The 19,107-nt window shown below is 47.6% G+C and overlaps 1 protein-coding gene across 1 annotated transcript in view; it reads right to left on the bottom strand.

The window, feature by feature from the left end:
• Positions 1-1,333: 1,333 nt before the first annotated feature.
• CA6 (carbonic anhydrase 6) overlaps positions 1,334-19,107 on the bottom strand; it is a 31,979-nt gene continuing 14,205 nt past the window's right edge. Inside the window, exons 3-8 of the mRNA XM_030912980.1 lie at positions 18,732-18,880; positions 17,021-17,113; positions 12,935-13,004; positions 7,873-8,030; positions 4,345-4,459; positions 1,334-1,675 (exon numbers count right to left, since the gene is read on the bottom strand). Of these exons, the coding sequence (XP_030768840.1) occupies positions 1,593-1,675; positions 4,345-4,459; positions 7,873-8,030; positions 12,935-13,004; positions 17,021-17,113; positions 18,732-18,880 (668 nt within the window). The 3' untranslated portion in view covers positions 1,334-1,592. The remainder of the gene's footprint in view (positions 1,676-4,344; positions 4,460-7,872; positions 8,031-12,934; positions 13,005-17,020; positions 17,114-18,731; positions 18,881-19,107) is intronic.

Raw genomic sequence — 19,107 nt, 5'->3', positions numbered from 1 at the left:
CTGAGACTACCATGAAGCTAGGATCACTACTGCACTCCAGCCTGGGCAACAGAGCTAGACCCTGTCTCAAAAAACTAAAACTAAAACTAAAAATATTGGTCACTCTTCTGGGTACTTCTCAGCGTTATTTAATGAAGCCACAGCCCTATGAGCGCTGTGGGGTCATGTTATCATCCCACATAACTAACGGGATGCCTGAACCTGGGTCTGGTAGCAAGGCCCAGGCACTATTTGACCAACAAGGTGGTTTGCAGTGAGATCCCCTCTCTTCCTTCCTTCTGTCCTGGGAGCCCTTCTTCTTTCTCATCTCCTTTTTCTCATTGACTAACAGCCCCTGCTCCAACTGCCCCACTGATAAATTCTCAATGTAAGAATCTCTTCCTAGACCAGGGGTAGTAGCTCACGCCTGTAATCCCAACACTTTGGGAGGCCAAGGCGGGAGGATCGCCTGAGATCAGGAGTTTGAGACCAGCCTGGCCAACATGGTGAAACCCCATCTCTACTAAAAATACAAAAATTAGCTGCACGTGGTGGTGCATGCCTGTAATCCCAACTACTCAGGAGGTTGAGGCAGGAGAATTGCTTGAACCCAGGTTGCAGTAAGATTGTACCACTGGATTCCAGCCTGGGCAACAAAGTGAGACTCTGTCTCAAAGGAGAAAAAAAAAAGGCTGGGCGCAGTGGCTCACACCTGTAATCCCAGCACTTTGGGAGGCTGAGGTGGGCAGATCACAAGATCAAGAGATCAAGACCATCCTGGGCAACATGGTGAAACCCCATCTCTACTAAAAATACAAAAAATTGGCTGGGCGTGGTGGTGCGCACCTATAGTTCTAGCTACTCGGAGAGGCTGAGACAGGAGAATTGCTTGAACCCAGGAGGTGGAGGTTGCAGTGAGCTGAAATAGCGCCACTGCACTCCTGCCTGGCAACAGAGCGAGACTCCATCTCAAAGAAATAAGCAACAGCAACAAAAAACACCTCTCTCCTTTTTATTAATCTTATTAATTTATTAATCTTTATTAATCCCTCCCACCTTGATCTCTATGCCTTCACCTGTGTGTGGTGTTGGAGGGGGGAAGTAGGGAGGGAATGGGGAGGAGAAGGGGGGCAGTGGGGGGTGGGCAGGAGAAAAGAAGGGATATTTGAAGTGATACAAAATAATAGAAAAGAAAATTTTTAATGACAAATTTCCAAAATTATTTTATTACATCTAATGCTAAAGGAAAGGTCAGGCTGGTTTATAATTTAGACAGATCAACATATATGATTTGATGGGAGAATAGTTAGGGTTCTATTTCCTTTAAATTTCTATTCCAATCAGTTTCCACTGGTGATGTCTAACTCAGATCCCTTCTCGTGAACTGAAGCCACCTCACTTCCTGTCCAGGATGATAGCATCTCACTTCCTGTCCAGGATGACAGTTTCCCCTCTTTCAATCAGAAGCTCAACAGCTGCCCCAGGGGGAGCAGCCTGTTCCAGACACACATGGTTTCTTAGACAGGGCAGGGTGTGGCTGCAGGGGACAGGTGCCTCTTCTGGTTAGGTCAGACTTTAAGCTAGTTAATATTGAATATTCCTCTTAGCTTTCCTCAGTTCAATGCTCTTCTTAAGTACTCAAGAATTTCCTCAATCTTACGTAGGTAAAACTGGAATTCGGAGCCTAGAGTATATTCTGTGAAAAGAAGAGTTAGTTGGAAACGGTTAAACCTTGTACAGTCCTCACAAAAACAGAGAAGGGGGACGGCCAGTTACCAAACCCACATCGCATTTTTGGGAAGTCTTTTGATTCCTTAGAATGCTCTCCATGTGCCCAATACATTGCCTTTATGCGTCTTCACTGTGTTTGAACTCAGGCTTCTAGGCTGCCCGGAGCCAAGGGGTGGCGTGTTGACGTGGGCTTTACTCTTGGATTTTAGTTTCTCCCGTGATTCCTGGTGGCCCTTGCCTGAGGGGATATAGTATAGAGGTGTTTTCTAGTAAATAAATTGCAAGAGGTCTGTATTTGGCCATCGTCTTGTTTTTGTAGCTGACCTTTGGTTTCTCAGGTCATGCCTTGTGGACAGGGGAATCCTATCAACCCCGCTGGGGTACAGTTCTCTACAGAGCAGTGCAATACCACGAGTCATGCAGCTGGATTGATCAGAGCCAATCACCGCTACATAGAAATCTGGGCCTGGCCAGGCGCGATGGGTCACGCCAGGTAATCCCAGCACTTTCGGGGGCTGAAGTGGGTGGATTGCTTGAGCTCAGGAGTTTGAGACCAGCCTGGGCCACATGGCCAAACCCCGTCGCTACAAAAAAATACAAAAATTAGCTGGGTGTGGTGGTACATGCTACTCCCAGCTACTTGGGAGGCTGAGGTAGAAGGATTGCTTGAGCCCTGGAGGTCGTGGCTGCAGTGAGCCAAGATTGAGCCATTGCACTCCAGTCTGGGCAACAGAGCAAGACTCTGCTAAAAAAAAAGAAACAGAAAAAAAGAGAGAGAGAGAGAGAGAGAGAGGAAGGAAGGAAGGAAGGGAGGGAGGGAGGGAGGGAGGGAGGGAAAGAGAGAGAGAGAGAAGGAAAGAAAAAGAAAGAAAGAGAGAGAGAGAGAGAAAGAAAGAAAGAAAGAAAGAAAGAAGAAAGAAAGAAAGAAAGAAAGAAAGAAAGAAAGAAAGAAAAAGAAAGAAAGAAAGAAAGAAAGAAAGAGAGAGAGAGAGAAAGAAAGAGAAAGAAAGAAAGAGAAAAGAAAGCGAATCTGGGTCTGCGGGAAGGTGGGCCAAGATGATGCCCAATTCTCTGTTCTATAATGAGCAAAGGGAGGCCACAATTCAGGTTCCCTGGGGGTAAGGAAGCCCTGTGATGCTGAACTGGGAGTTGAAGTAAGAAATCCTAAACAGCGATTCTCAGTGGACCTACAGACAAATCACCACATGGAGTACCTCAATCTGGGGCTGGTACCTAGAACATCTGAGCCCCCTCGTAAGGAGACGCTAGAGTGACCCTCTAATGGAGAAAGCATTTCAGATGTGGCATATAGAAAGATACGCAGTCTGTTGGTGCCTATTGCCAGAATAGCGTAAAATTGTTTTAGGGAAAGCAGGGGAAACGTGGCAACATTTAGAACAAGAAGACAGGCCAGGCACAGTGACTCACACCTGTAATCCCAGCACTTTGGGAGCCGGGCAGGCAGATCACCTGAGGTCAGGAGTTCAAGACCAGCCTAACCAACATGGTGAAATCCCATCTCTACTAAAAATACAAAAATTACCCTGGTGTGGGGGGGCATGCCGATAATTCCAGCTACTCAGGAGGCTGAGGCAGGAGAATCGCTTGAATCCGGGAGGCGGAGGTTCGAGTGAGCTCATGAGATTGTGTCACTGCACTCCAGCCTGGGCAACAGAGTGAGAGACTCCAGAAGAATTAGGAGACAGATGCATGAGTCTAAGCTCCCTTTGGTCAGCCTGCTTGCAGTTGGACCTGTTAAAGATGACATTGCCTTTGGAAAAAAGAATTCTTGCTGTTAATGTTGTATATAGTACAATATGGAGAAATGATCACTATAGCTGACGTCTGTTTTTTCCTCTGCTAGTATTGTATTGGAGGAGTGAATTGTATTGGAGGAAACAATATAGAAAACACCTATATCCCCTATTAATTCAATAAGTGAACCAGGAAGGAAAGGTGGGGAGAAAATCACAAATAGGCCTTATTGGGGTGGGGGGTAGAAATTTAAGTTTTTTTTTTTTTTTTTGAGACGGAGTCTTGCTCTGTTGCCCAGGCTGGAGTGCAGTGGCCGGATCTCAGCTCACTGCAGCTCCGCCTCCTGGGTTCACACCATTCTCCTGCCTCAGCCTCCCGAGTAGCTGGGACTACAGGCGCCGCCACCTCGCCCGGCTAGTTTTTTTTGTATTTTTTTTAGTAGAAATGGGGTTTCACCATGTTAGCCAGGATGGTCTCCATCTCCTGACCTCGTGATCCGCCCGTCTCGGCCTCCCAAAGTGCTGGGATTACAGGCTTGAGCCACCGCGCCCGGCGAACCTACACTCTTATGAGAGCTTCTGGACGTTGTGGTCTTTTTGCTTCTCCTGCTGTCTCTAGCCAAGAGTATGTAGGTAATAAATCACGTAGCTGTCTCTCCTGACCGTCTCCTGTGTTCTACTCACTGGCATCCCTGCCTGGACTGGGAAAAAGTCATCACCCTCTGCCCAAGCCACACTGTGCAGCTTGGCCCACTTGAGTCTCCTGCTACTGAAATGACTCTCCTTCCCTTACCGGTGCCAGAAGAGATGGGTCCACCTAGAGGAAGGAGTAAAACAGGAGTTAAACTGCAGAACATGATCAAGAGTCAATCTCGCTCACCCTGATTCGGGAAGTTGGATTCCACCACTCTGTGGTTCAGGGGCTGGGTCCTGCGGTAATCGTTTTGGATGGTCTTGTTGTGGTGATCCAGTAAGGAATTCTCCAGCTTCCAAACCTGGGGGCAACATGAGCGCATTATGGAGGGGAAGAGGCACTGGGTAATGTAAAAGAAATAACAATCGGCCGGGCCCGGTGGCTCACGCCTGTAATCCCAGCACTTTGGGAGGCTGAGACGGGCGGATCATGAGGTCAGGAGATGGAGACCATCCTGGCTAACATGGTGAAACCCTGTCTCTACTAATAATACAAAAAAATTAGCCAGGCGTGGTGGCGGGTGCCTGTAGTCCCAGCTGTTGGTGAGGCTAAGGCAGGAGAATGGTGTGAACCTGGGAGGTGGAGCTTGCAGTGAGCCAAGATCGCACCACTGCACTCCAGCCTGGGTGACAGAGCAAGACTCTGTCTCAAAAAAAAAAAAAAAAAGAAATAACAATTGGCTGGGCACAGTGGCTCACACCTGTAATCCCAACACTTTGGGAGGCCAGGGTGGGTGGATCACTTGAGCTCAGGAGTTAGAGACCAGCCTGGCCAACATGGTGAAACCCCTTCTCTACTAAAAATACCAAAATTAGCTGATCATGGTCTTGTGCACCTGTAATCCCAGTTACTCAGGAGGCTGAGGCAGGAGAATCACTTGAACCTGGGAGGCAGAGGCTGCAGTGAGCCAATATCACGCAACCGCACTCCAGCCTGGGAGACAGAGCGGAACTCTGTCTCAAAAAAACAAAACAAAGAATTAACAACTGGGCTAGAACTCAGATTTATATAACCCTGATGAAGCAACTGTAAGAAGATCTCAAGTCCAGGGGAGGTTCTGGGTGCTGTGTGTCAGGCATTATTCCAGAACTAATCTATCCATGCATTCTTCCAACAGAATCTCTCTTTTCAGCTTTTTATATGAGTATTTGTCCAATAGTAGAAAGCACAGAAAGAAGCAAGCAGAAATATATCAAGTGGCAAACTCAATTTTTGTTTTTCTGAAAATATCGGGGTTTTTTTGTTTGTTTGTTTTTGAGATGGAGTCTCGTTCTGTCGCCAGGCTGGAGCTCAGTGACACAATCTCAACTCACTGCAACCTCCACCTCCCGGGTTCAAGTTATTCTCTCCTGCCTCAGCCTCCTGACTAGCTGGGACTACAGGCACCCACCACCACACCCAGATAATTTTTATATTTTTAGTAGAGATGGGGTTTCACCATGTTGGCCAGGCTGGTCTCAAACTTCTCAGGCCATTCGCCCTCCTCAGTCTCCCATCGTGCTGGAATTACAGGTGTGAGCCACCTCACCTGGCCTGAAAATGTCTGTATTTTGTCTATATCCTTGAAAAGCATTTTTGCTGCACATACAATTCTATATTGGCTATTTTTTTTCCTCAGCACTTTGAAATTGTTTCCACTCCCTTCTGACTTTCACTGTCGCTATGTTGAATCAACTCTCTGTCTAATAAGACTATTTCCATGATAACCTGTCTTTTCTTTCTGGCTAATTTTTAAATTATTTCTTTGTCTTTGATGATTTCACTGTGATGTGTTTAGTGCAGGGTGTTGTGTACACAAACACACACATATATGTACACACCTAGAGAGAGAGAGAGACAGAGAGAGAAACTAATTGGCATTCTTGAATATATGACTTGGTATCTCTTCCTGAAAATTGTCAGTCAATATTTTGTCAAATCATGACTCTTCCCTATTCTGCCTCTCTTCTCCTTCTAGGATTTCGATTAGACATTTACTAGACCTTTCCAGTACACTGTGTCTCTTCACTTCTTTTCATAGTTCCATCTCTTTTTCTCTGTGCTGCATTCTAGATGCTGTTATTGGCTGTCTCCAATTTACTAATTCTCTCAAACTGTATCTAACATGCTGTTAAACCCATTCACTGGGTTGTTTTTTGTTTTTGTTTTTTTGAGATACAGTCTCGCCCCGTCACCCAGGCTGGAGTGCAATGGCATGATCTCAGCTCACTGCAACCTCTGCCTCCTGGGTTCAAGCGATTCTCCTGCTTCAGCCTCCTGAGTTCAAGCGATTCTCCTGCCTCAGCCTCCTGAGTAGCTGGGATTATAGGCTCACGCCACCACGCCCAGCTGATTTTTTGTATCTTTAGTAGACACAGGGTTTCACCATGTTGGCCAGGCTGGTCTCGAACCCCTGACCTCATGATCAGCCCGCTTTGGCCTCCGCAAGTGCTGGGATTACAGGCGTTGAGCCACCATGCTTGGCCAATTTTTTGGTTTTGGTTTTTGTTTTTGTTTTTGTTTTTGTTTTGAGACAGGGTTTTGCTCTGTTGCCCAGGCTGGAGTGCAGTGGTGTGATCTCAGCTCACTGCAAACTCCACCTCCTGGGTTCAAGTGATTCTTCCACCTCAGCCTCCCGAGTAGCTGGGATTACAGGGGCCCACCACCATGACTGGATAATTTTTTGTACTTTTAGTAGAGATGGGGTTCCACCATGTTGGCCAGGCTGATCTCAAACTCCTGAACTCAGGTGATCCACCCACTTTAGCCTCCCAAACTGCTGGGATTATAGGCATGAGCCACCGCGAGTGACCTGGATTATTAATTTTTGATACTATTTTTCCATTTCTAGAAATTCTATTTGTGTTTTTGTACCAAGTCTGGATGTCCATTTTTAGACTTTTTTGTTCTTTGCTCATATTTAAACCTCTTATTTATTTATACATATTAAACATTCTTATGTCCTATTAATTGTCTGATAATTCCACTAAGTGAAATCTTTGTAGGTCTGATTCTGCTGGCTCTCATTTATAATGTCTTTTTTCCTCATATGTTTTGTATTTTTTTTCTTAATTGAGCTAATTTCAGGTAACTTTCTTTGTGAAAATTCTTCTAGGTCTGGATTTAAGCTCATTTTTTCCAGAGATAATTTACCATTTGCTTTTGTCAGGTGTCTGAGGGCACTTCCAGCCTGACTGGCAACATTTTGGGGTGTGGGTGTCCTTGAGCAGGGGTCTCTTCCATCCCTTTCTCTAAGGAAATGAAAAGTTTAAGAAAAGGAGATGGCCAGGTGCAGTGGCTCACACCTGCAATCCCAGCACCCTGGGAGTCTAAGACAGGCAGATTACTTGAACCCAGGAGTTTGAAACCTGCCTGGGCAACATGGTAAAACTCTGTCCCTACTAAAAACAAAAACTAGCCGGGCGTGGTGGTGCATGCCTGTAGTCCCAGGTACTTGGGAGTCGGAGTCTGAGGCAGGAGAATTGCTTGAACCTGGGAGGCGGAGACTGCAGTGAGCCAAGACTGTGCCACTGCACTCCAGCCCGGGTGACAGAGTGAGACTCTGTCTCAAAAAAAAAAAAAAAAAAAGGTTGGATAGATGAGGCACAGTAGCCCTGCACACAGAAAATACCGTAGGACCCCCCAGTTGTTGACGTTCGTTGAGATGCTGGGGAGCACCCTTGTTAACCAGGCAGTCAAATGGGAAGACTTCGGCAAAGCGATGCCATACATTACCTGTGTCCTGGAGAGCTTGACAAAATCCGCCAGCACAAACCAGTGGACGTTCTCAGTACAGGGAGGCGTGGTAAGTGAGCCGTGGTAGCTGTAGTAGTGCTGGAGGTTCTTGGGCAGCATGTCCCGAATGTCAAGGCCAGTCAGGGTTGTTCTTCGTCCTGACCAAGAAGACAGAACGTAACAGAATATCAGGGACCACCGCTGCCCCTCAGGAGGACAGCTCAGGCCCAGGCCTCTCCAGGTTGCAATCTCTCGAGTTCAGCAGAATGTAGAAGCTGATGATTAGGAAACAATTTCCCAGTTTACTTCTCCCTGGAAGGGATTGAGGGGAGAGACTTTGGGGATAGACGCACTCAGACACCTCCTCCTGGTTGAGTGCTCTTGGCTGGGTGCTCGCTCTGCGGCCGTTTTCTCATCCGTGGAATAGTCAGCAGGATTGCTGTGAGGGTAAGGAGGTAACATCTGGAAAGTAGCTGGCATTGAACCACTACATAGGGAAGGACTCCTAAGTGTAACTGCTGTGGTCACCATTATCGTGGCTAGGCAGAGGACACATTTTATGATCAATGAAAGAAATAAATATGGCCCCTGGAGACTTCTGGGTAAGTGCCCTCGAAGAAAGACCAGAATGCCTTGGTTTGGGCTCATTGAGAAGTGGGTAGACAGCAGTTGTAAATGCAGAATCAGGCCGGGCGCAGTGGCTCACGCCTGGAATCTCAACACTCTGGGAGGCCAAGGCGGGGAGGATTGCTTGGGGCCAAGAGTTCAAGACCAGCCTGGGCAACACAGGGAGGCCCCGTCTCTACAATTAGTTTAAAAAAAAATTTTTTTAAATAATAAATGCAGAATCAGAACCAAGCCAGGGTCCAGGTGTAGGCATTTTGTCCTGAGCTCTTCCTGCCACACCCACTGGGAACCAAGCCCAGCCACAGATGGGGCGTAGGGAGGGGCCCCTTGCACCAGGGCCTGCAAAGCTCCTACAGGAGCCACATCTGCTCCTGCTCTAGAGAGGCCCTTGTTCCATTCATGTCAACAACGCTGAGCCCCTGAGCTCAGCACGAGACTCTCAAGGCAACACAGGATTGAGCTGGGTTTTGCTTCACTTTCCCTGAGCGCTTTTGCGCTTCTTAAAGGCAGAGAATACAGTTTTGAGACATACGTAGATAGGCCTGTTCGACCAAGGCCACGATGTCTCAGAGTACATAAGCCCATGAGTAGGCAAAGGAGTTCTAAGTTTTATCACTATTGGAAGATGCCAAGATATAACCTCCAAAAGGACTCTGTGGTAGAGATTTATTTTGTAACTCTAACATATTTAAGTGAAAGCCAAGAATTCCAGAATCAGGATGCAGCTGCTATAGAAAATAGTATAATGGTTCCTCAAAAAATAAACATATGGCCAGGTGTGGTAGCTCACACCTGTAATCCCAGCACTCTGGGAGGCCAAGGCGGGCGGATCACTTGAGGTCAGGAGTTAGAGAACAGCCTAGCCAACATGGTGAAATCCCATCTCTACTAAAAATACAAAAATTAGCTGAGCATGGTGGCACGTGCCTGTAATCCCAGCTACTCAGGAGGCTGAGGCAGGAGGAGTGCTTGAACTTGGGAGGCGGAGGTTGCAGTGAACAGAGATGGAGCCACTGCACTCCCACCTCAGAGAGACTCTGTCTCAAAAAACAAAAAACAACAACAAAAAAATTAAAAAAAATAGGTTCCCACATGACTCAGCAATTCAACTCCTATCTACCCAAAAGAAATGAAAGCAGGAACTCAAAGAGATGCTTGTACACCCATAGGCATATTCATTGCAGCCTCACCTCACAATAGCTAAAAGGTGGGAGCCACCCAAATGCTCACCGGTAGATAAATGGATAAACAAAACATCATACTCCCTTTGGCCTTTTTTTTTTGAGACAGAGTCTCACTCTGTCCCCCAGACTGGAGTGCAGTGGCACAATCTCAGCTCACTGCAACCTCCGCCTCCTGGGTTCAAGTGATTCTCCTGCCTCAGCCTCCTGAGTAGCTGGGATTACAGACACCTGCCATAACACCCGGCTAATTTTTGTATTTTTAGTGGAGATGGTGTTTCACCATGTTGGCCAGGCTGGTCTCAAACTCCTGACCTCAAGCACCCCGCCAGCCTTAGCCTCCCAAAGCACTGGGATTACAGGTGTGAGCCACCTCGCCTGGCCACTTCAGCCTTAAAAAGGAATGAAATTCTGATAACATGCTATAATGTGGGCAAACCTAAAAGACATTATGCTAAGTGAAATGATCTAGACCAAAACAAACAAAAAAAAAGACAAATACTGTATGATTCTACTTATATGAGGTACCTAGAATAGTCAAATTCTTAGAGACAGAAACTGTGGTTACCAGAAGCTGGAAGGGGAGATGGGGAGTTACTGTTGAACGGGTACAGAGTTTCAGTTCAGGAAGACGAAAAAAGTTCCGGCAATGGAGGGGTGTGATGGTTGCATCACAATGTGAATGTACTTAATGCTACTGAACTATACATTTGAAATGGTTTAAGTTGTAAATTTGTTGTTGTTGTTGTTGTTTGAGATGTTGTCTCACTCTGTCACCCAGGCTGGAGTGCAATGGCACAATCTCAGCTTGCTGCAAACTCCACCTCCCGGGTTCAAGCAATTCTCCTGCCTCAGCCTCCCGAGTAGCTGGGATTACAGGCACCCGCCACCACGCCTGGCTAATTTTTGTATTTTTAGTAGAGACGGGGTTTCACCATGTTGGCCAGACTGGTCTCAAACTCCTGACCTCAGGTGATGGGCCCGCCTCAGCCTCCCAAAGTGCTGGGAGGTGTGAGCCACCGCTCCCGGCCTTAAGTGGTAAGTTTTAATTCAGGCTGTGGGACTGCATGGAGTCACTGAGATGAGACAGAGCCTGACTCCACCCAACACTTAGAGCAGGAGCCAGAGAGTGAGAGGGCAGAGCTGGGGCACGCCAGACCACCCTTTGAAGGTAAACTAAGACAAGAGAAGAAGAGTGGCCCATAGATCTGCCCACCACTCCGGCTCGGTGGAGCAGTGGCCAGCTCAGGGTGGGGTGGGTGAGAAAGGAGAACAGGACTATTCTAGGACCTTTTCAAGGGGAGCCGGAGAACTGGGGGGCAGCTGGGGAATGGTAAGATCAGGAGATACGTTTGTTTGCTTGTGTTTGGAGGTGGGAGGAATTAGGGCAGATCTGTGTGCTGAACAGTCAATGATGCAGGCTGGGCGCGGTGGCTCGCGCCTGTAATCCCAGCACTTTGGGAGGCTGAGGTGGGCAGATCACGAGGTCAGGAGATCGAGATCATCCTGGCCAACATGGTGAAACCCTGTCTCTACTAAAATACAAAAAATTAGCCAGGCGTGGTGGTGTGTGCCTGTAATCCTAGCTACTCAGGAGGCTGAGGCAGGGGAATCACTTGAACCCGGGAGGCGGAGGTTGCAGTGAGCTGAGATTGTGCCACTGCACTCCAGCCTGGTGACAGAGCAAGATCCATCTCAAAAAAGAAAAAAGAAAAATCAATGATGCAGAAGAGAGGGAAGAGAATGGCAGGAAAGGAGGCCCTGAGCGTGGAAGAGGAGTGGGTTGGGGCCCACGTGGGAGGGGTGGTGTTGACAAGAGCAGGGATTTGTCATCCATTGCAGCTGAAGAGAGGACGTGGAATCTGGACCAGATGCACGTGGTTTAAGGAGTGGAGTGTTTCTGACCCATGGCTTCTGCCTTCTCAATGGAGTGGGAATGGGAACATCAGCTCCAGGGGTGTTGCTGGAGCCTGGGCACAGGGGCTTCAGAAGAGAGGAGAAAGCGTGTGACAAGAATTTGGGAGGGCAGAAAGAAAATGCCCAGGGTGGTACTTTAGGATTTCTGGGCACTGTTCATATTTGTAGCTATAAATAAAAAAACAATACCAGTTGGCTAGGTGTGGTGGCTCATGCCTATAATCCCAAAACTTTGGGAAGTTGAGGTGGGCGGATCACTTGAGCCTAGGAGTTGAAGACCAGCCTGAGAACATGGTGAGACCCTGTCTCTACTAAAAATACAAAAAACCAGCCAAGCATAGTGGTGCACCTGTAGTCCCCACTACTCAGGAGGCTGAAGTGGGAGGATCAACCGAGCCCCAGAGGTGGTGGCTGCACTGTGTCATGATCGCACCACTGCACCCCAGCCTGCACGACAGAGCGAGACCATGTCTCAAAAATAATAGCGATAATAATACCAGTTAGATGTCTATGGATTCCTGTCCAACTGCATTCAGCTCTTTGGCTGCCAGCTCTGAGTTGGTCTGGAGCTTTGCCAGGTGAGTTCATGGAGGAGTAGAGGAGTGAGGGCATAGAGGGTGTTTGCATGGGAGTGTTGAGGGAGACTTGAGAGTGTTGGGGTGGAATCTAAGCTGGGAGAGAGATGAAAGAACACAGGCGTCACTAGGAGCAAGAGTGTGGAAGCCTCAGGTTTGGAGGACTCGGGTCAGGTGAGTTGCAGGAGGGGTTGGGTCCTGAAGTCAGAGGACTGGGAGGCTGGGAGGTGCGGGCGGAATGGGACATGTGAAGTCGAGAATGCAGAGCTGATGTGGTTATAGCTCAAAGTCAAGGGTTGACCCTGGGCAGGAGATGGCTCTTACAAGAATGCTGCCTTCTGGAGGCAGAGGGGATGGAAGAGCACCCCAAGTGTCTGTATGTCCAAGTGGGATGACGAGGGCTTCCCTCTTGACATTCATCTCAGCCTGGAGCCAGGTGGACATCTTTCTAGCCGCCAGGACTGTCACTGCCAGCTGAGGTGACAGCCATCGAAGCGAGGATATCCCTACTTAGTGCAACTCCAGCCAAAAGTTCCAATCATAGGAAGTGACACATCGAATTTATGCACAGCCTTCTCAGAGAGGTTTGCTGCCTAAGCCAACAGCAGAAATCACTGGAACAAGTAATCTGGCACAGGGAGGGGTGGACCCCCTAGGCAGGGCCCACTGGCCACCCTGCCCACCAGCATCAATCCCCCGCCCCCTGGGCACACCCCACACTCATTCCCTTTCCCTCCTGCAGCCACAGTTGGCTTCCCTCACCTGGGTACTTGATGTTGGCCAGATGAGAAATGAAGCTGCTGTAGTAAGTGTTTTCAGGGTAATCCTTCACCTGCAACAAAGCGCAGAGCACTGAGTGTAAGTGAAGAAGAGGCCCCAGCACCATCTCTACTCATCCAACTGCTCAGCTTTCTAGCTGATTGGGCCGAGCCTAGAGAGTAAGGAGAGGCAGCCTGTGCCCTGTTGTGTTTTGGCAGAGACAGGCTGACTGACTGTTCTTTGCTACCAACCACACAGGTTCAGGAGTCCCTCCAGAAAGGCACTATCTTAAGTATTTTGGCAGCTTCCAGAGAAAGAAGCTTCTCAGTCATTGGTGATGCCCTCAGAAATGGCCAACACCTACTCTAAAAAAGTCCCCTGCGTGCTTGTTTTTGTTTGTTTGTTTGTGAGTTTTTTGTTTGTTTATTTGTTTGTTTTTTGAGAGGGAGTCTTTCTCTCTTGCCCAGGCTGGAGTGCAGTGGGGTGATCTCAGCTCACTGCAACCTCCGCCTTCCGGGTTCAAGCTATTCTCCTGCCTCAGCCTCCTGAGTAGCTGGGATTACAGGTGCTCACCACCACGCCTGGCTAATGTTTTTGTATTTTTAGTAGAGATGGGGTTTCACCATGTTGGCCAGGCTGGTCTCGAACTCCTGACCACCTCGGCCTCCCAAAGTGCTGGGATTACAGGTGTGAGCCACCACACCCAGCCTGTGTGCTTGTTTTGGGCAGTGTCAGCCACAGTCAGATTCTTTGTGATGAGGAGAGCTTGATCTCACGAGCTCCCTTCTTCATCCTCAGGACTTCCGACAGAGAGCCAGATGTCCAAGGCAGAACGACTACAATTCCCCCAACACCAAATAACTCTTTCTGAATGAGTATTGGCTTTAAAAGTCAGAAAAGTTGCTTTGGGTGAAAAAGGTCTATTTTCAATGGTTCTTGTCAGTCAAGTGGTTGATCTCTTTCACTGTGCATAAATTTGGCTTTCTTGGCTTTCTGACTGCATTTGCTATTTGTTTTCTAGATGTCTCGTGCCTTTATTGTTGCATTAGTCCACCTTTACTGCCTTCTTTTGTGTTAAGCAAATACTTTTCATGTACCATTTAATCATTTTTAGTTATTTTCTTAGTGGTTGCTCAAGTGATTACCATATACAACTCAATCACAATCTATGTCAGGTTAATATTAATTTAATTTCAGTAAAAGATAGCAACTTTGCTTCAAAAGAGCTCTATTTCTTCCTTGTCCTTCCTTTCTTCTATTTTTGTTATACGCATTACATCTACATATATTATAAGCCAGTGGTATATATAGTGGTATAGTCATTGCTTTAAATAATGTTGATGGTTTTTAAAAAAAAATTAAAAGAAGAAAGCACAAAAAATATATGTGTGTAGTCTTCTCCGTTCTCCATTTCCAGTACTCTTCACTTCTTTCTGTGGATCGGAGTTACTGTCTGGTGTCATTTTCTTTCAGCCAGAAGAGCATCCTTATATATGACTTGTAAGATAGGCCTGCTAGCAATTATACTGATTCTTGTATATCTGGGAATGTCTTTGTTTCGCCTTCATGGTTGAAGGTGGTTGATTGGATATAGAATTGTTGATTGACAGTCATTCCACCGTGTTCTGATGACTTGAAAAGTCAGCCATTAATTGGATGGTCATTTCTCTACATATAATAAATCCATTTTCTCTTGCTGCTTTCAGCAGTTTAATTTTTGATGTATCTAGACTTGGGGTTTATTTATCAGACTTGGGGTTTTTTTAGTTTCCTGGATTGGTAAATTTATGTTTTTCCTCAGATTTGAGGCTTTTTGGCCATTGTTTTGTTTGGTTTTTTTCTTCCACTTTCTCTCTCTCCTCTCCTTCTGGGACTCCCATTATATATATATGTGTGTGTGTGTGTGTGTGTGTGTGTGTGTGTGTTGCTCTACTTGATGTTGTCCCCGTGAGTCTACAAGGCTGTTCATTTTTCTTCTGTCTTTTTTCTCTGTTTTTCAAATTGGATAATTTCATTGCTCTGTCTTCATATGAACTGATTCTTTTTTTCTTCTGCTGCCTCACACCTGCTTTGGGCCCATCTAGTGATTTTTTTCATTTTGTTTATTATACTTTTCAACTCTAGACTTTCCATTTGGCGCATCTTTAAAGTTTCTATTTCTCTATTGAGATTCCCTTTTTGAGTCATTGTCATCATATTTTCCTTCAATTCTTTGAACATAGTTTCCTTTCATTCTTCAAACATTTATGATAGTTGGTGGTTTGTTTCTTTTTTTTTCGCTTAGCCACAGCATTGATAGTTGTTTTAAAGTCCTGTCTGCCTAATCGCTCTGGGTCCACTCAGGTCAGTTTCTGTTGATTGATTTGAGTTATTTTTTCCTCCTAAATATGGATTACATTTTCCTATTTCTTTGCATGCCCAACTTTGTTTTGTTTTGTTTTTAAGATGGAGTCTCACTTTGTCATCCAGGCTGGAGTATAGTGGTATTATCTTGGCTCACTGTAGCCTCTGCCTCTTGGGTTTGAGTGCTTCTCATGCCTCAGCCTTCGCAGTAGCTGGGATTACAGGCGTGCGCCACCACGCCCTGATAATTTTGCATTTTTAGTAGAGACGGGGTTTTTCCATGTTGGTCAGGCTAGTCTCAAACGCCTGACCTCAGGTGATCTGCCTGCCTCGGCCTCCCAAAGTGCCAGGATTACAGGCATGAGCCACCACGCCTGGAGTCTTTGTTTTGGTTTCCCTCTTATTGCCCAGGCTGCAGTGCAATGGCACAGCCTCAGCTCACTGCAACCTCTACCTCCCAGGTTCAAGTTATTCTCCTGCCTCGGCCTCCCAAAGTGCTGGGATTACAGGCGTGAGCCACCGTGCCCAGCTTTTTTTTTTTGAGATGAAGTGTAGCTTTATTGCCCAGGCTGGAATGCAATAGCGTGATCTTGGCTCACTGCAACCTCCGCCTCCTGGGTTCAAGTGACTCTCCTGCCTCAGCTTCCCAAGTAGCTGGAGTTACAGGTGCCCACCATCATGCCCAGCTAATTTTTGTATTTTTAGTAGAGATGGGGTCTGGCCATGTTGGTCAGCCTGGTCTTGAACTCCTGACCTCAAGTGATCCACCCACTTTGGCTTCCCAAAGTGCTGGGATTACAGATGTGAGCCACCGCGCCCAGCTCCACCGTCTAGATTTTTTTTTTTTTTTTTTTTTGAGACGGAGTCTCGCTCTGTCGCCCAGGCTGGAGTGCAGTGGCCGGATCTCAGCTCACTGCAAGCTCCGCCTCCCAGGTTTACACCATTCTCTCGCCTCAGCCTCCCAAGTAGCTGGGACTACAGGCGCCCGCCATCTCACCCGGCTAATTTTTTTGTATTTTTTTAGTAGAGACGGGGTTTCACTGTGTTAGCCAGGATGGTCTCGATCTCCTGACCTCGTGATCCGCCCATCTCGGCCTCCCAAAGTGCTGGGATTACAGGCTTGAGCCACCGCGCCCGGCCGTCTAGATTTTCTTAGAAATGCAGAGGTGTTGACCGGGTGTGGTAGCTCACACCTGTAACCCCAGCACTTTGGGAGGCCGAGGTGGGCAGATCACCTGAGGTCAGGAGTTCGCGACCAGCCTAGCTGATATAGTGAAACCCATCTCTACTAAAAATACAAAAATTAGCTAAGCGTGGTGGCAGGCACCTGTAATCCCAGCTACTTGAGAGGCTGAGGCAGGAGAATCGTTTGAACCTGGGAGGCGGAGGTTGCAGTGAGCTGAGATCCTGCCACTGCACTCCAACCTGGGCGACAAGAGTGAAACTTTGTCTCAAAAGAAAAAAAAAAGGAAATGCAGAGGTGTTGCCTTTGTCTGATTGGGTTGCAGGTTTCCCCTTGCCCTTCCAACAATTTGTGTCTACGCAACCCCTCTGGGATTCCAGCTCTTTTAAGTCAGCTTGTCCATGTTAACTAAGGTCTGGAGATTCACAGCACAGAAGGAGCACAGTGATCTTCCATCCAGTCAATGTTTCCAAGAACTGTGAGCTTGGGAAAAGATGGAGAGTGATAATGAAGAAGGCTGTTCAACTAGACTTTGCAGACACACGTGGGTAGTTTCTGCTTACCTCAACGAAGGCTGCCAGTACAGCCAATCCATCGGGCGCATCTTGGGCTATCTCATAGCTCTTGTATTTAGAATTGTAGTGAACAACGTGAATCTGTAAGAGCGAGGTAGGGTGGGTCAAGGGCAGTTCATAGAAATTTGGATGCTTAAGATTTCCAGGGAAGAAGGAAGAGAAAGGAAGGTGCCCCATCTGAGGCCTCAGACTGTTCCACACAAGCAACTTGGACCTCCATCTCCCTCCATCTGGGCTGCAAATCCCATGAATCAAGAGCAGAAACTTCCCAAAGAATGGAAAGAACAAGAGTGGGATTCTGGAAGATGGCAGCTTCAGGCCATTTCCCAACCACACCTCCCTCCAGGCAGACAAGCTGGCAGAGTCTGAAGGGGTCACATGAGGACATAGGGTTCTCCTGGGGTGTCTGGGGGCTTTGCGGGGAGAGGGAGCTTGCGCCCCTTGTCCCAGGCAACCACTGTTAATGTGTAGTCATCCTATGGATGGATTCTGGCAAAAGAGGGAACTCAGAAAATCTAACACAGTCCAGACGCAGAGGCTCATGCCTGTAATCCCAGCACTTTGGGAGGCTGAGGCGGGTGGAACACTTGAGGTCAGGAGTTTGAGACCAGCTTGGCCAATATGGCGAAATCCCGTCTTTACTAAAAATACAAAAATTAGCTGGCTATGGTGGCAGGTGCCTGTAATCCCAGCTTCTCGGGTGGCTGAGGCAGGAGAATCACTTGAACCCAGGGGATGGAGGTTGCAGTGAGCCAAGATCACACCACTTCACTCTAGCCTGGGCAAAGGAGCAAAACTCCGTCTCAAAAAACAAAAAAAGAAAATCAAACACATAAAAATCCAGCTGAAACAAAGGAGGGCTTGCCACACCCTGTGGACTGTGAAGTCCTGCCCACCTAAGTCCTGTAAGGGCAGGACCTTGCCTGAACCCCTGTCACAAAGTGGTGATCCATCAACAGTTGCTGAGTGAATAAAAAATAAATTCAACTTCAGGATAACTTAACTGCTACCTTTGCACAAAGTCTTTTGGCTGTTTTTGTTTGTTTTGTTACTCAGACTGGAGTGCAGCGGCATGATCAGGACTCACTGCAGCCTCAACCTCCCGGCCTCAAGCCATCCTCCCACCTCAGCCTCCTCAGAAGCTGGAACTATAAGCGTGCGCCACCACTCCTGGCTAATTTTTTTTTTTTTTTTTTTTTTGTAGTCACAGGATCTCGCTACGTTGCCCAGGATGATCTAGAACTCTTGGGCTCAAGCAATTCCCCTGCTTTGGCTTCCCAAAGTGCTGGAATTACAGGTGTGAGCCAGTGCACCCAGCCTTGGCTATTTTAATAAGAAAAGTGATAGCCGGCACTGTGGCTCACGCCTATAATCCCAGCACTTTGGGAGGCCAAGGCGGGTGGATCATCTGAGGTCAGGAGTTCGAGACCAGCCTAACCAACATGGTGAAACTCTATCTCCACTAAAAATACAAAACTTAGTCGGGCATGGTGGTGGGTATCTGTAATCCCATTTACTCGAGGGACTGAGGCAAGAGAATTGCTTGAACCCAGAAGGTGGAGGTTGCAGTGAGCTGAGATCGCACCACTGCACTCCAGCCGGGGCAACAGAGCGAGACTCTGTCTCAAAATAAATAAATAAAAAGGAAAGTGACTACAGGGTTTGAAGGAAAGAGGACGCAGTGGGGGTCCTCAGGTACCTCGATCACATGTCTGATCCCGTCCACGGTGTGCTCAGAGCCCCTGATCTTCGAGGACACTCCTCCCCAGTGAAAGTGCATCTGCTGGGCTATGTACACAGTGCCGTCGGCTGCTGTCATACGCATGGTGGAGGGCAGGCTGATCTGCACTGGAGAGAAAAGGTGGGGCTGAGAGCAGAGTAGGTGAACACAGAGGGGTCAGGCCTACAGGCTGGGTAGCTTCTCTGCTCACCTCCCACCTGTCTGAACCTAGGGCAAGTCAATACCATAGACTGGCTTAGCATGCCATGAGCAGGGTCACCAAAGGAGAAGAGGCGTTTGCACACACAGCACAGGGTGAGGTCAGGATGGAGGCCAGGCACTGAGTAAACCAGGC

This window comes from Rhinopithecus roxellana, chromosome 12, assembly GCF_007565055.1.
Source record: "Rhinopithecus roxellana isolate Shanxi Qingling chromosome 12, ASM756505v1, whole genome shotgun sequence".
NCBI classification, from domain to species: domain Eukaryota; kingdom Metazoa; phylum Chordata; class Mammalia; order Primates; family Cercopithecidae; genus Rhinopithecus; species Rhinopithecus roxellana.
This window is presented reverse-complemented; position numbering and strand designations above follow the sequence as displayed.